Source organism: Salmo salar, chromosome 04 (assembly GCF_965601325.2).
Source record: "Salmo salar chromosome 04, fSalSal1, whole genome shotgun sequence".
In the NCBI taxonomy this organism is placed as follows: domain Eukaryota; kingdom Metazoa; phylum Chordata; class Actinopteri; order Salmoniformes; family Salmonidae; genus Salmo; species Salmo salar.
Window position 1 is genome coordinate 10,241,607 of NC_138294.1, and position 16,048 is coordinate 10,257,654.

Sequence of the window (16,048 nt, forward strand, 5' to 3'; positions counted from 1 at the left end):
CAGCGGCGGTTGTTGTTGCTATGTACGTTGCTAGCGAGTCAGTAGACTAGTCCCTCTCACAGGGTACTGGAGAGAGGTGAAGATATGTTATTGGCTCGTTTCGGTCTTGGCTGACGGCAAAATACCTTCACTACATCCCAAATGACACACCGTTCCTTGAGCAGTGCACTACTTTAGACCAGAGCCCATAGGGTCCTGTAGTGCACTATGTAGGGAATAGGGAGCTATGTCAGACGCAGCCATCCAGACCCTGTTATACTGAGTACTTTAAAAATACATCTCTTCTTCCATCCCGCCTCCTTCTCTTCCCTCCTTCAGAGTTGTTTGAAGTAATAGCTGACCTGGCTGTAGTGGCTCAGTCAAAGCTGTTTAGTAGAACGACTGAGAAGGGAGGGAGGGAGGGAGGGAGGGAGGGAGGGAGGGAGGGAGGGAGGGAGGGAGGGAGGGAGGGAGGGAGGGAGGGAGGGAGAGAAGGGGGAGGGAGGGAGGCCATGGTACTTCAGCTCTGAATCAGAGTTGGCAATGATTTGCTTCCATTTTTTAATAATTAGCTGTAGTAATAACTGCTCATTGATAAGCCATTTGTGAAGAACCTTCCTGCTGACGTTAATGTTATGATAAGATCATTTAATAACATGTCTCCAGACGTAATGAGGTGCTCCAGAACTCTAGACAAGCGAACAGCTCTTCCTGTAACAGGGTCATTTGGTCATATAGCTGCCACAGTTTTAAAACGGACTGCGTTAAATTCTACTTACAGCTCACCTCAGACAAGACTAACAACACACACACACACACACACACACACACACACACACACACACACACACACACACACACACACACACACACACACACACACACACACACACACACACACACACACACACACACACACACACACAATCTGACTCCACACACATACATACACACACTTAAGTCAACTCGGCAGGCATCACTAATTCGTAATCACCAATCTAATGCAGTCGCTGTGGATATTTCATTCAGTCATTTGTCACGCCTGTTGTTCACGACAACACAAACGTCAAGATAATGATTGTTAAAAAAATCCCTGGGACGCATCCCAAACACCTCCCTTATTCCCTATATAGGGCACTACTTTTGACCAGAGCCAAATGGGTAACCTTATGGCCTCCGGTCAAACGTAGTGCACTATATAGGGAATAGGGAGCTGTTTGGGACCAGCTACCTCATAGCTCGTCTCTCAGGTCCTCTCCTCTCTTTCTCCTCCGTCTCCTATTAATATTTAATCTGTCTCTCCATCTCTCTCTTTCTTATCCTTCATTCTCTCCATCTCCCTCTCTCTTTTTCCTTCATTCTGTCCATCTCAACGGCCCCCTTCTTGTTTTCCTCATGATCTACCCTGTCAGCTCTGATTAGGGGGACAACGTCCCAGCTAATGAGAAAAACATTCACCTAATTCAAATCATGACTTTAGAATAGGTTTGCTTGGAGTGAGGTTCGGGGTTATCAGTTGATGCATGGTGGTATTCCAACTCAAAGTCAAAATAAGTATTTATAAAACAGGATATTAGCTAGAAGTATAGTCAATGGAAGCTATTCCAACTAATAGTGTGTCACGCCCTGACCAGGTGAACTCGGGTATTTTGGGTCAGGGTGTGTCATGTTGGGTATTTTTCCTTGGTTTGTTTTCTATGTTAGCGTTATAGCCTTGTGTTAGCTCTATGGGGTTTATTTCTATGTTGGGTTCTGTCGATTCCCAATCAGAGACAGCTGTCGCTAGTTGTCTCTGATTGGGATCACATTTAAGTTCCTCTTTCCCCCACGCTGTTTGTGGGGTGTTGTCTCTTTGTTTTTGAGCAGTTAACGTATCGGCCTTGTCTTGGTTTTGTGTACGTGTTTATTTCAGGGTAAAGAATAAACATGTGTTCGCTCCCAGCTGCGTTTTGGTCCGCTTCCTCATCACCCGACGACGATCGTTACATAGTGCCACTTGAATTTTAAAAGAGTCAACATAATTGTTTTAAAATGGGTAGGTTTAGTTAGGGGTTGTAGAATCAGATGAATACAATGTTTTACCACATTAAGTGATGGTACTGTAGTGTATTCTGATCCAAAATGGCGACCGTTGCATATATGTCCATAGGTGTGTGGAAGGTGTTGTGTCCCCAGGATGGCAGCTTGACTGCAGCGTTATAGGTGGAGGTGCTACAGGCCTAACCTTCGTTTGATAATTGCTATGCAAAGGTTCCTCCGGAAATGAATTAGTGATCAGTGGAGTGTTACAGAGAGCTAGTGTGTTCAAGAGACAGAATGAAAGATGAGACTTGCTTACGGACACACACACACACACAGAGAGACACACACACATGCACGAGCATGCACAAACACACACAGCAGCACACATGCACCCACATAGACCCACATACACCCACATGCACCCACATAGACCCACATACACCCACATACACCCACATACACCCACGCTCTGAAAATACTTGATATAAACACATCCCACCTGAGAGCAAGGTAGAGGCACTAATATCACACACAACCAACCAGGAATCAGAGACCACTTACACGCCTACAGTAGTCTGGAAGCTTGCCAACATTTTCCTACTACTTCTTCTTTATTTATTTTTTTAAATTGTACCTTTATTTAATTTCTCCATCGCTCTCTCGCTCTCTCTCTGGCGCTCTCCTCTCTCACGCTCTCTCTCTTTCAATTCAAGGGGCTTTATTGGCATGGGAAACATGTTTACATTTCCAAAGCAAGTGAAGTAGATACTAAACAATAAAAATGTACAGTAAACATCAGACTTATAAAAGTTCCAAAAGAATAAAGACATTTCAAATGTCATTATATGTATATATACAGTGTTGCAATGATGTGCAAATATTTAAATAAAGATAATTATCTCTCTCTCTCTTTCACTCTCTCTAAATATAACATCCTTTAAACCTCCCTGTGGTACTCTCTTTCACTACAATTACCACCTTTTCTGCATCACACACACACACACACACACACACAGACAGACAGACAGACAGACAGACAGACAGACAGACAGACAGACAGACAGACAGACAGACAGACAGACAGACAGACAGACAGACAGACAGACAGACAGACAGACAGACAGACAGACAGACAGACAGACAGACAGACAGACAGACAGACAGACAGAGACACAGACACAGACACACACAGACACAGACACAGACAGACACAGACAGACACAGACACATACACACACACACACAGACACATACACACACACACACAGACACATACACACACACACACAGACACATACACACACACACAGACACATACACACACAGAGAGACACACAAACACCTGCTACTACAAGAGCTTGTGAAAAACAAGTGCCTCTCCTTTCAAAAAATAAGGGTGTCGAAGCCCTCCTATTGAGAACTAAGCTGTTACCATCTAAAATAGAACTGAGGAACAAATGTTCAGCCACACACACACACACATACTGAGGACCGTCCAAGCCATCTGATAACCTACGCACGGCACGAACCATATTCCATTTTGTATTCCAACGCCACATTGACATGATATTTGGCAGCCAGATTGTCTAGACGTTTGTGTTACGGTAACGTTAAAGTAAAGGTCAAGTAAAGGTCAAATCAATTCCAAATTGGATTGTGATACTGTCCTGGCATTGTCTGGCTCCACTTTAATCAATAAACAGGTGGAAATCAAATACATGTCCAGAACAGAAATAAAAAAAGAATATCGGCCTATATAAACCATGGACAACTGGACACAATCTGGACACAATCTGCCTGTAACTTGGCCCTGTGTGTGTGTGTGTGTGTGTGTGTGTGTGTGTGTGTGTGTGTGTGTGTGTGTGTGTGTGTGTGTGTGTGTGTGTGTGTGTGTGTGTGTGTGTGTGTGTGTGTGTGTGTGTGTGTGTGTGTGTGTGTGTGTGTGTGTGTGTGTGTGTGTGTAGAAATGATGCCCTGTAGTTATCCAATCGTTCTGCGGTTGGGCCATTGCCATCATGAAGACCGTACCAAGCCAATCCTGTCATCATATCAACTTACTAGAAACAAAGGCCTTTGCTCTCGCCACGTTGCCACCCAAACAACACAACAAACACCACAACAAACAACACAACAAACACAACAAACAACACAACAAACACAACAAACAACACCACAAACAACACAACAAACAACACAACAAACAACACAACAAACAACACAACACAACAAACAACACAACAACACACACAACAACACAACACAACAAACAACACAACACAACAAACAACACAACAAACAACACAACAAACACAACAAACAACACAACAAACAACACAACAACACAACAAACAACACAACAAACAACACAACAAACAACACAACACAACAAAAAACACAACAAACAACACAACAAACAACACAACAACACAACAAACAACACAACAAACAACACAACAAACACAACAAACAACACAACAAACACAACAAACAACACAACAAACAACACAACAAACAACACAACAAACAACACAACAAACAACAAACAACACAACAAACAACACAACAAACAACACAACAAACAACACAACAAACAACACAACAAACACAACAAACAACACAACAAACAACACAACAAACACAACAAACAACACAACAAACAACACAACAAACAACACAACAAACAACACAACAACACAACACAACAAACAACACAACAAACAACACAACAAACAACACAACAAACAACACAACAAACACAACAAACAACACAACAAACAACACAACAACACAACACAACAAACAACACAACAAACAACACAACAAACAACACAACAAACACAACAAACAACACAACAAACAACACAACAAACAACACAACAAACAACACAACAAACACAACAAACAACACAACAAACAACACAACAAACAACACAACACAACAAACAACACAACAGACATCTGATTAAGATGATGCAGAATAATGATTTAATTCATTCACCTGCTGCCTCGTTGATTTGCAAAAAAACACACCAACATTAACTACAACACTCCCCTTTCAATGTGCTGTTCTTTCAGCACCACCGGCCACGGTGGGACAGGGCCAGAGAAAGGGGAGAAAATACACAGAGAGAGAGAGAGAGAGAGAGAGAGAGAGAGAGAGGGGGGGGGTAAATAATCCACAGTAGCTTCCTCTCATCCGCCCGGTAACATCCGGTGTGAAACATAATCAACACCTTCTCTCTGATTTATATTCAGACTTTCCCACCAGCGACCGGCAGACCCCGCTGCTGCGCCCAAATGAAGGAAATTAAAAATCGCCGTTCTGCATGGCCACCGAAGCACTGAGACTCGGGCATTATCCTCCCCCATTACGGAGATCTTTAGCCGGGGTAATTATGGCAGGACTCACCGGCATGACCCCGGTTGGTGGCGTCGTGATCACTGTCTCCCTGCTCGCTGTCCCCGTGACCGCTGTCTTTAGAACTCACGATGTCCGCTTCTTGGAACGCAGAACTGGAGGGAGGGAGGGAAAGAGGGAGGGGGGAGACACATGGGGGGGGGGGGGTAGTAGGAGAAGAGAATAACATTGAGGGGAGAGAGTAGGGAGAGATGAAGAGGTAGAGAGAGTGGAGACATGAAGAGGGAGACAGAGGGGAGAGATGAAGAGAGAGACAGAGGGGAGAGATGAAGAGGGAGACAGAGGGGAGAGATGAAGAGGGAGACAGAGGGGAGAGATGAAGAGGGAGACAGAGGGGAGAGATGAAGAGGGAGACAGAGGGGAGAGATGAAGAGGGAGACAGAGGGGAGAGATGAAGAGGGAGACAGAGGGGAGAGATGGAGAGAGAGAGGGAGAGAGGGAGAGAGAGAGAGGAGATTCATTAGAAATTGACACCATATTAATGCATTCACGGTGGCCTTCAAGTGTCTAAATTGGATGTTTCACTTGACGTGTAATGAATTCCGGCATGGCTGTGTAATGCGGCCGCCCGCCTCGTCCGGTACGGGACTCAGACCAAATTGGATCAGAGTGTTATATGTTGGGAATGATGACGATGACGAGCCTGACCGGCATTTTGCATGTCTATGGTATGTGTCACAAATGGCACCCTAAAGTAGTCAATAGTAGTGCACTACGTTGGGAATAGGGTGCCATTTTAGCCGTGCGCTGACTGGTATTTTGAGTGCATATGGAAGTGCAGTGGTCATGATGATGACTTCTGAGTGGAATACTAAGTGATAGCCCTATGGATATGGAAGTGTCTAATGTCATTGACAGGATGGCCATGATGTTGGCAGTGACTGTGTGACTGGCATAGGAAATCAATGGATATATTTGGATGTGAATGGAATGGAATGAGGAAAAGTCTACATAGTTGGTAACCGTCTAATGGTTGAATGTTGAAACGTCATAAATATACAGGTTGTGTAGAGTAGCCATATAGAATGTTATACAGGTTGTGTAGAGTAGCCATATAGAATGTTATACAGGATGTGTAGAGTAGCCATATAGAATGTTATACAGGATGTGTAGAGTAGCCATATAGAATGTTATACAGGTTGTGTAGAGTAGCCATATAGAATGTTATACAGGATGTGTAGAGTAGACATATAGAATGTTATACAGGATGTGTAGAGTAGCCATATAGAATGTTATACAGGATGTGTAGAGTAGACATATAGAATGTTATACAGGATGTGTAGAGTAGCCATATAGAATGTTATGCAGGTTGTGTAGAGTAGCCATATAGAATGTTATACAGGATGTGTAGAGTAGCCATATAGAATGTTATGCAGGTTGTGTAGAGTAGCCATATAGAATGTTATACAGGATGTGTAGAGTAGCCATATAGAATGTTATGCAGGTTGTGTAGAGTAGCCATATAGAATGTTATACAGGATGTGTAGAGTAGCCATATAGAATGTTATACAGGATGTGTAGAGTAGCCATATAGAATGTTATGCAGGTTGTGTAGAGTAGCCATATAGAATGTTATACAGGATGTGTAGAGTAGCCATATAGAATGTTATGCAGGTTGTGTAGAGTAGCCATATAGAATGTTATAGATATACAGGTTGTGTAGAGTAGCCATATAGAATGTTATACAGGATGTGTAGAGTAGCCATATAGAATGTTATACAGGTTGTGTAGAGTAGCCATATAGAATGTTATACAGGATGTGTAGAGTAGACATATAGAATGTTATACAGGATGTGTAGAGTAGCCATATAGAATGTTATACAGGATGTGTAGAGTAGCCATATAGAATGTTATGCAGGTTGTGTAGAGTAGCCATATAGAATGTTATACAGGATGTGTAGAGTAGCCATATAGAATGTTATACAGGTTGTGTAGAGTAGCCATATAGAATGTTATACAGGTTGTGTAGAGTAGCCATATAGAATGTTATACAGGTTGTGTAGAGTAGCCATATAGAATGTTATACAGGATGTGTAGAGTAGCCATATAGAATGTTATGCAGGTTGTGTAGAGTAGCCATATAGAATGTTATAGATATACAGGTTGTGTAGAGTAACCATATAGAATGTTATACAGGTTGTGTAGAGTAGCCATATAGAATGTTATACAGGTTGTGTAGAGTAGCCATATAGAATGTTATACAGGTTGTGTAGAGTAACCATATAGAATGTTATACAGGATGTGTAGAGTAGCCATATAGAATGTTATAGATATACAGGTTGTGTAGAGTAGCCATATAGAATGTTATACAGGATGTGTAGAGTAGCCATATAGAATGTTATACAGGATGTGTAGAGTAGCCATATAGAATGTTATACAGGATGTGTAGAGTAGCCATATAGAATGTTATACAGGTTGTGTAGAGTAGCCATATAGAATGTTATACAGGTTGTGTAGAGTAGCCATATAGAATGTTATATAGGATGTGTAGAGTAGCCATATAGAATGTTATACAGGTTGTGTAGAGTAGCCATAAAGAATGTTATACAGGTTGTGTAGAGTAGCCATATAGAATGTTATACAGGATGTGTAGAGTAGCCATATAGAATGTTATACAGGATGTGTAGAGTAGCCATATAGAATGTTATACAGGTTGTGTAGAGTAACCATATAGAATGTTATACAGGTTGTGTAGAGTAGCCATATAGAATGTTATACAGGTTGTGTAGAGTAGCCATATAGAATGTTATACAGGTTGTGTAGAGTAGCCGGCGGGGGGAGCCATATAGAATGTTATACAGGTTGTGTAGAGTAGCCATATAGAATGTTATACAGGTTGTGTAGAGTAGCCATATAGAATGTTATATAGGTTGTGTAGAGTAGCCATATAGAATGTTATACAGGTTGTGTAGAGTAGCCATATAGAATGTTATAGATATACAGGTTGTGTAGAGTAGCCATGTAGAATGTTATACAGGATGTGTAGGGTAGCCATATAGAATGTTATACAGGTTGTGTAGAGTAGCCATATAGAATGTTATATAGGTTGTGTAGAGTAGCCATATAGAATGTTATACAGGTTGTGTAGAGTAGCCATATAGAATGTTATACAGGTTGTGTAGAGTAGCCATATAGAATGTTATACAGGTTGTGTAGAGTAGCCATATAGAATGTTATACAGGATGTGTAGAGTAGCCATATAGAATGTTATAGTTATACAGGTTGTGTAGAGTAGCCAGATAGAATGTTATAGATATACAGGTTGTGTAGAGTAGCCATATAGAATGTTATACAGGATGTGTAGAGTAGCCATATAGAATGTTATACAGGATGTGTAGAGTAGCCATATAGAATGTTATAGTTATACAGGTTGTGTAGAGTAGCCAGATAGAATGTTATAGATATACAGGTTGTGTAGAGTAGCCATATAGAATGTTATACAGGATGTGTAGAGTAGCCATATAGAATGTTATACAGGTTGTGTAGAGTAGCCATATAGAATGTTATACAGGTTGTGTAGAGTAGCCATATAGAATGTTATACAGGTTGTGTAGGGTAGCCATATAGAATGATATACAGGTTGTGTAGAGTAGCCATAAAGAATGTTATACAGGATGTGTAGGGTAGCCATATAGAATGTTATACAGGTTGTGTAGAGTAGCCATAAAGAATGTTATACAGGTTGTGTAGAGTAGCCATATAGAATGTTATACAGGATGTGTAGAGTAGCCAAATAGAATGTTATGCAGGTTGTGTAGAGTAGCCATATAGAATGTTATACAGGATGTGTAGAGTAGCCATATAGAATGTTATAGTTATACAGGTTGTGTAGAGTAGCCAGATAGAATGTTATACAGGTTGTGTAGAGTAGCCATATAGAATGTTATAGAGGATGTGTAGAGTAGCCATATAGAATGTTATACAGGTTGTGTAGAGTAGCCATATAGAATGTTATAGATATACAGGTTGTGTAGAGTAGCCATATAGAATGTTATACAGGATGTGTAGGGTAGCCATATAGAATGTTATACAGGTTGTGTAGAGTAGCCATATAGAATGTTATACAGGTTGTGTAGAGTAGCCATATAGAATGTTATAGATATACAGGTTGTGTAGAGTAGCCAGATAGAATGTTATGCAGGTTGTGTAGAGTAGCCATATAGAATGTTATACAGGTGTGTAGAGTACCATATAGAATGTTATAGTTATACAGGTTGTGTAGAGTAGCCATATAGAATGTTATACAGGATGTGTAGAGTAGCCATATAGAATGTTATACAGGATGTGTAGAGTAGCCATATAGAATGTTATACAGGTTGTGTAGAGTAGCCATATAGAATGTTATACAGGATGTGTAGGTAGCCATATAGAATGTTATACAGGTTGTGTAGAGTAGCCATATAGAATGTTATACAGGTTGTGTAGAGTAGCCATATAGAATGTTATACAGGTTGTGTAGAGTAGCCATATAGAATGTTATACAGGTTGTGTAGAGTAGCCATATAGAATGTTATACAGGTTGTGTAGAGTAGCCATATAGAATGTTATGCAGGTTGTGTAGAGTAGCCATATAGAATGTTATAGATATACAGGTTGTGTAGAGTAGCCATATAGAATGTTATACAGGATGTGTAGAGTAGCCATATAGAATGTTATAGATATACAGGTTGTGTAGAGTAGCCATATAGAATGTTATACAGGTTGTGTAGAGTAGCCATATAGAATGTTATACAGGATGTGTAGGGTAGCCATATAGAATGTTATACAGGATGTGTAGAGTAGCCATATAGAATGTTATAGATATACAGGTTGTGTAGAGTAACCATATAGAATGTTATACAGGTTGTGTAGAGTAGCCATATAGAATGTTATGCAGGTTGTGTAGAGTAGCCATATAGAATGTTATAGATATACAGGTTGTGTAGAGTAGCCATATAGAATGTTATACAGGTTGTGTAGAGTAGCCATATAGAATGTTATACAGGTTGTGTAGAGTAGCCATATAGAATGTTATACAGGATGTGTAGGGTAGCCATATAGAATGTTATACAGGTTGTGTAGAGTAGCCATATAGAATGTTATACAGGTTGTGTAGAGTAGCCATATAGAATGTTATACAGGTTGTGTAGAGTAGCCATATAGAATGTTATGCAGGTTGTGTAGAGTAGCCATATAGAATGTTATAGATATACAGGTTGTGTAGAGTAACCATATAGAATGTTATACAGGTTGTGTAGAGTAGCCATATAGAATGTTATACAGAATGTGTAGAGTAGCCATATAGAATGTTATACAGGTTGTGTAGAGTAGCCATATAGAATGTTATACAGGTTGTGTAGAGTAGCCATATAGAATGTTATACAGGTTGTGTAGAGTAGCCATATAGAATGTTATACAGGATGTGTAGAGTAGCCATATAGAATGTTATACAGGTTGTGTAGAGTAGCCATATAGAATGTTATAGATATACAGGTTGTGTAGAGTAACCATATAGAATGTTATACAGGTTGTGTAGAGTAGCCATATAGAATATTATACAGAATGTGTAGAGTAGCCATATAGAATGTTATACAGGTTGTGTAGAGTAGCCATATAGAATGTTATACAGGTTGTGTAGAGTAGCCATATAGAATGTTATACAGGTTGTGTAGAGTAGCCATATAGAATGTTATACAGGTTGTGTAGAGTAGCCATATAGAATGTTATACATGTTGTGTAGAGTAGCCATATAGAATGTTATAGATATACAGGTTGTGTAGAGTAACCATATAGAATGTTATACAGGTTGTGTAGAGTAGCCATATAGAATGTTATACAGGTTGTGTAGAGTAGCCATATAGAATGTTATACAGGTTGTGTAGAGTAGCCATATAGAATGTTATGCAGGTTGTGTAGAGTAGCCATATAGAATGTTATAGATATACAGGTTGTGTAGAGTAACCATATAGAATGTTATACAGGATGTGTAGGGTAGCCATATAGAATGTTATACAGGATGTGTAGAGTAGCCATATAGAATGTTATACAGGTTGTGTAGAGTAGCCATATAGAATGTTATAGATATACAGGTTGTGTAGAGTAACCATATAGAATGTTATACAGGTTGTGTAGAGTAGCCATATAGAATGTTATACAGAATGTGTAGAGTAGCCATATAGAATGTTATACAGGTTGTGTAGAGTAGCCATATAGAATGTTATACAGGTTGTGTAGAGTAGCCATATAGAATGTTATACAGGTTGTGTAGAGTAGCCATATAGAATGTTATACAGGTTGTGTAGAGTAGCCATATAGAATGTTATACATGTTGTGTAGAGTAGCCATATAGAATGTTATAGATATACAGGTTGTGTAGAGTAACCATATAGAATGTTATACAGGTTGTGTAGAGTAGCCATATAGAATGTTATACAGGTTGTGTAGAGTAGCCATATAGAATTATATACAGGTTGTGTAGAGTAGCCATATAGAATGTTATACAGAATGTGTAGAGTAGCCATATAGAATGTTATACAGGTTGTGTAGAGTAGCCATATAGAATGTTATACAGGTTGTGTAGAGTAGCCATATAGAATGTTATACAGGTTGTGTAGAGTAGCCATGTAGAATGTTATACAGGTTGTGTAGAGTAGCCATATAGAATGTTATACAGGTTGTGTAGAGTAGCCATATAGAATGTTATACAGGTTGTGTAGAGTAGCCATATAGAATGTTATACAGGTTGTGTAGAGTAGCCATATAGAATGTTATACAGGTTGTGTAGAGTAGCCATATAGAATGTTATACAGGTTGTGTAGAGTAGCCATATAGAATGTTATACAGGATGTGTAGAGTAGCCATATAGAATGTTATACAGGTTGTGTAGAGTAGCCATATAGAATGTTATAGATATACAGGTTGTGTAGAGTAACCATATAGAATGTTATACAGGTTGTGTAGAGTAGCCATATAGAATATTATACAGAATGTGTAGAGTAGCCATATAGAATGTTATACAGGTTGTGTAGAGTAGCCATATAGAATGTTATACAGGTTGTGTAGAGTAGCCATATAGAATGTTATACAGGTTGTGTAGAGTAGCCATATAGAATGTTATACAGGTTGTGTAGAGTAGCCATATAGAATGTTATACATGTTGTGTAGAGTAGCCATATAGAATGTTATAGATATACAGGTTGTGTAGAGTAACCATATAGAATGTTATACAGGTTGTGTAGAGTAGCCATATAGAATGTTATACAGGTTGTGTAGAGTAGCCATATAGAATGTTATACAGGTTGTGTAGAGTAGCCATATAGAATGTTATGCAGGTTGTGTAGAGTAGCCATATAGAATGTTATAGATATACAGGTTGTGTAGAGTAACCATATAGAATGTTATACAGGATGTGTAGGGTAGCCATATAGAATGTTATACAGGATGTGTAGAGTAGCCATATAGAATGTTATACAGGTTGTGTAGAGTAGCCATATAGAATGTTATAGATATACAGGTTGTGTAGAGTAACCATATAGAATGTTATACAGGTTGTGTAGAGTAGCCATATAGAATGTTATACAGAATGTGTAGAGTAGCCATATAGAATGTTATACAGGTTGTGTAGAGTAGCCATATAGAATGTTATACAGGTTGTGTAGAGTAGCCATATAGAATGTTATACAGGTTGTGTAGAGTAGCCATATAGAATGTTATACAGGTTGTGTAGAGTAGCCATATAGAATGTTATACATGTTGTGTAGAGTAGCCATATAGAATGTTATAGATATACAGGTTGTGTAGAGTAACCATATAGAATGTTATACAGGTTGTGTAGAGTAGCCATATAGAATGTTATACAGGTTGTGTAGAGTAGCCATATAGAATTATATACAGGTTGTGTAGAGTAGCCATATAGAATGTTATACAGAATGTGTAGAGTAGCCATATAGAATGTTATACAGGTTGTGTAGAGTAGCCATATAGAATGTTATACAGGTTGTGTAGAGTAGCCATATAGAATGTTATACAGGTTGTGTAGAGTAGCCATGTAGAATGTTATACAGGTTGTGTAGAGTAGCCATATAGAATGTTATACAGGTTGTGTAGAGTAGCCATATAGAATGTTATACAGGTTGTGTAGAGTAGCCATATAGAATGTTATACAGGTTGTGTAGAGTAGCCATATAGAATGTTATACAGGTTGTGTAGAGTAGCCATATAGAATGTTATAGATACAGTGAGGGGAAAAAAGTATTTGATCCCCTGCTGATTTTGTACATTTGCCCACTGACAAGGAAATGATCAGTCTATAATTTTAATGGTAGGTTTATTTGAACAGTGAGAGACAGAATAACAACAACAAAATCTAGAAAAACGCATGTCAAAATGTTATGAAATGATTTGCATTTTAATGAGGGAAATAAGTATTTGACCCCTCTGCAAAACATGACTTAGTACTTGGTGGCAAAACCCTTGTTGGCAATCACAGAGGTCAGACATTTCTTGTAGTTGGCCACCAGGTTTGCACACATCTCAGGAGGGATTTTGTCCCACTCCTCTTTGCAGATCTTCTCCAAGTCCAGGTTTCGAGGCTGACGTTTGGCAACTCGAACCTTCAGCTCCCTCCACAGATTTTCTATGGGATTAAGGTCTGGACACTGGCTAGGCCACTCCAGGACCTTAATGTGCTTCTTCTTGAGCCACTCCTTTGTTGCCTTGGCCATGTGTTTTGGGTCATTGTCATGCTGGAATACTCATCCACGACCCATTTTCAATGCCCTGGCTGAGGGAAGGAGGTTCTCACCCAAGATTTGACGGTACATGGCCCCGTCCATCGTCCCTTTGATGCGGTGAAGTTGTCCTGTACCCTTAGCAGAAAAACACCCCCAAAGCATAATGTTTCCACCTCCATGTTTGACGGTGGGGATTGTGTTCTTGGGGTCATAGGCAGCATTCCTCCTCCTCCAAACACGGCGAGTTGAGTTGATGCCAAAGAGCTCCATTTTGGTCTCATCTGACCACAACACTTTCACCAGTTGTCCTCTGAATCATTTAGATGTTCATTGGCAAACTTCAGACGGGCATGTATATGTGCTTTCTTGAGCAGGGGGACCTTGCGGATGCTGCAGGATTTCAGTCCTTCACGGCGTAGTGTGTTACCAATTGTTTTCTTGGTGACTATGGTCCCAGCTGCCTTGAGATCATTGACAAGATCCTCCCGTGTAGTTCTGGGCTGATTCCTCACCGTTCTCATGATCATTGCAACTCCACGAGGTGAGATCTTGCATGGAGCCCCAGGCCGAGGGATATTGACAGTTCTTTTGTCTTTCTTCCATTTGCGAATAATCGCATTAAATGTTGTCACCTTCTCACCAAGCTGCTTGGCGATGGTCTTGTAGCCCATTCCAGCCTTGTGTAGGTCGACAATCTTGTCCCTGACATCCTTGGAGAGTTCTTTGGTCTTGGCCATGGTGGAGAGTTTGGAATCTGATTGATTGATTGCTTCTGTGGACAGGTGTCTTTTTTACAGGTAACAAGCTGCGGTTAGGAGCACTCCCTTTAAGAGTTTGCTCCTAATCTCAGCTCGTTACGTGTATAAAAGACACCTGGGAGCCAGAAATCTTTCTGATTGAGAGGGGGTCAAATACTTATTTCCCTCATTAAAATGCAAATCAACTTATAACATTTTCGACATGCATTTTTCTTTTTGTTGTGATTCTGTCTCTCACTGTTCAAATAAACCTACCATTAAAATTATAGACTGATAATTTCTTTGTCAGTGGGCAAACGTACAAAATCAGCAGGGGATCAAATACTTTTTTCCCCCACTGTATACAGGTTGTGTAGAGTAGCCATATAGAATGTTATACAGGTTGTGTAGAGTAGCCATATAGAATGTTATAGACATTTGGACAATATTATATATCTCTGCCATGGTGAATGAGTTCTAGTTATCCGGTTCTATTGAAAGTAGCTTTGGAACGGTGTTGGATTTAGGCCCATAGATATATGAGGTATACTGCATGGTAATGATGTAGATATGAGTCACACCGAATGGTAATGATGTAGATATATGAGTCATACTGAATGGTAATGATGTAGATATAAGAGGCATAATGAATGGTATTGATGTAGATATATAAGTCATACTGAATAGTAATGATGTAGATATATGAGTCATACTGCATGGTAATGATGTAGATATGAGTCATACGGAATGGTAATGATGTAGATATGAGTCATCCCGAATTGTAATGATGTAGATATATGAGTCATACTGCATGGTAATGATGTAGATATGAGTCATACTGAATGGTAATGATGTAGATATAAGAGGCATAATGAATGGTATTGATGTAGTTATATAAGTCATACTGAATAGTAATGATGTAGATATGAGTCATACTGAATGGTAATGATGTAGATATGAGTCATCCCGAATGGTAATGATGTAGATATATGAGTCATACTGCATGGTAATGATGTAGATATGAGTCATACCGAATGGTAATGATGTAGATATATGAGGTATACTGCATGGTAATGATGTAGATATGAGTCATACCGAATGGTAATGATGTAGATATATGAGTCATACCGAATGGTAATGATGTAGGTATGAGTCATACCGAATGGTAATGATGTAGATAT

General features: G+C 39.5%; 1 protein-coding gene across 4 annotated transcripts in view; it reads right to left on the reverse strand.

The window, feature by feature from the left end:
- LOC106610478 (protocadherin-10) overlaps positions 1-16,048 on the reverse strand; it is a 34,301-nt gene that overhangs the window by 11,543 nt on the left and 6,710 nt on the right. For all 4 annotated transcript variants that reach the window (XM_082974066.1, XM_082974065.1, XM_082974064.1 and 1 more), the window contains exon 3: positions 5,411-5,514. In XM_082974066.1, the coding sequence (XP_082830192.1) occupies positions 5,411-5,514 (104 nt within the window). The remainder of the gene's footprint in view (positions 1-5,410; positions 5,515-16,048) is intronic.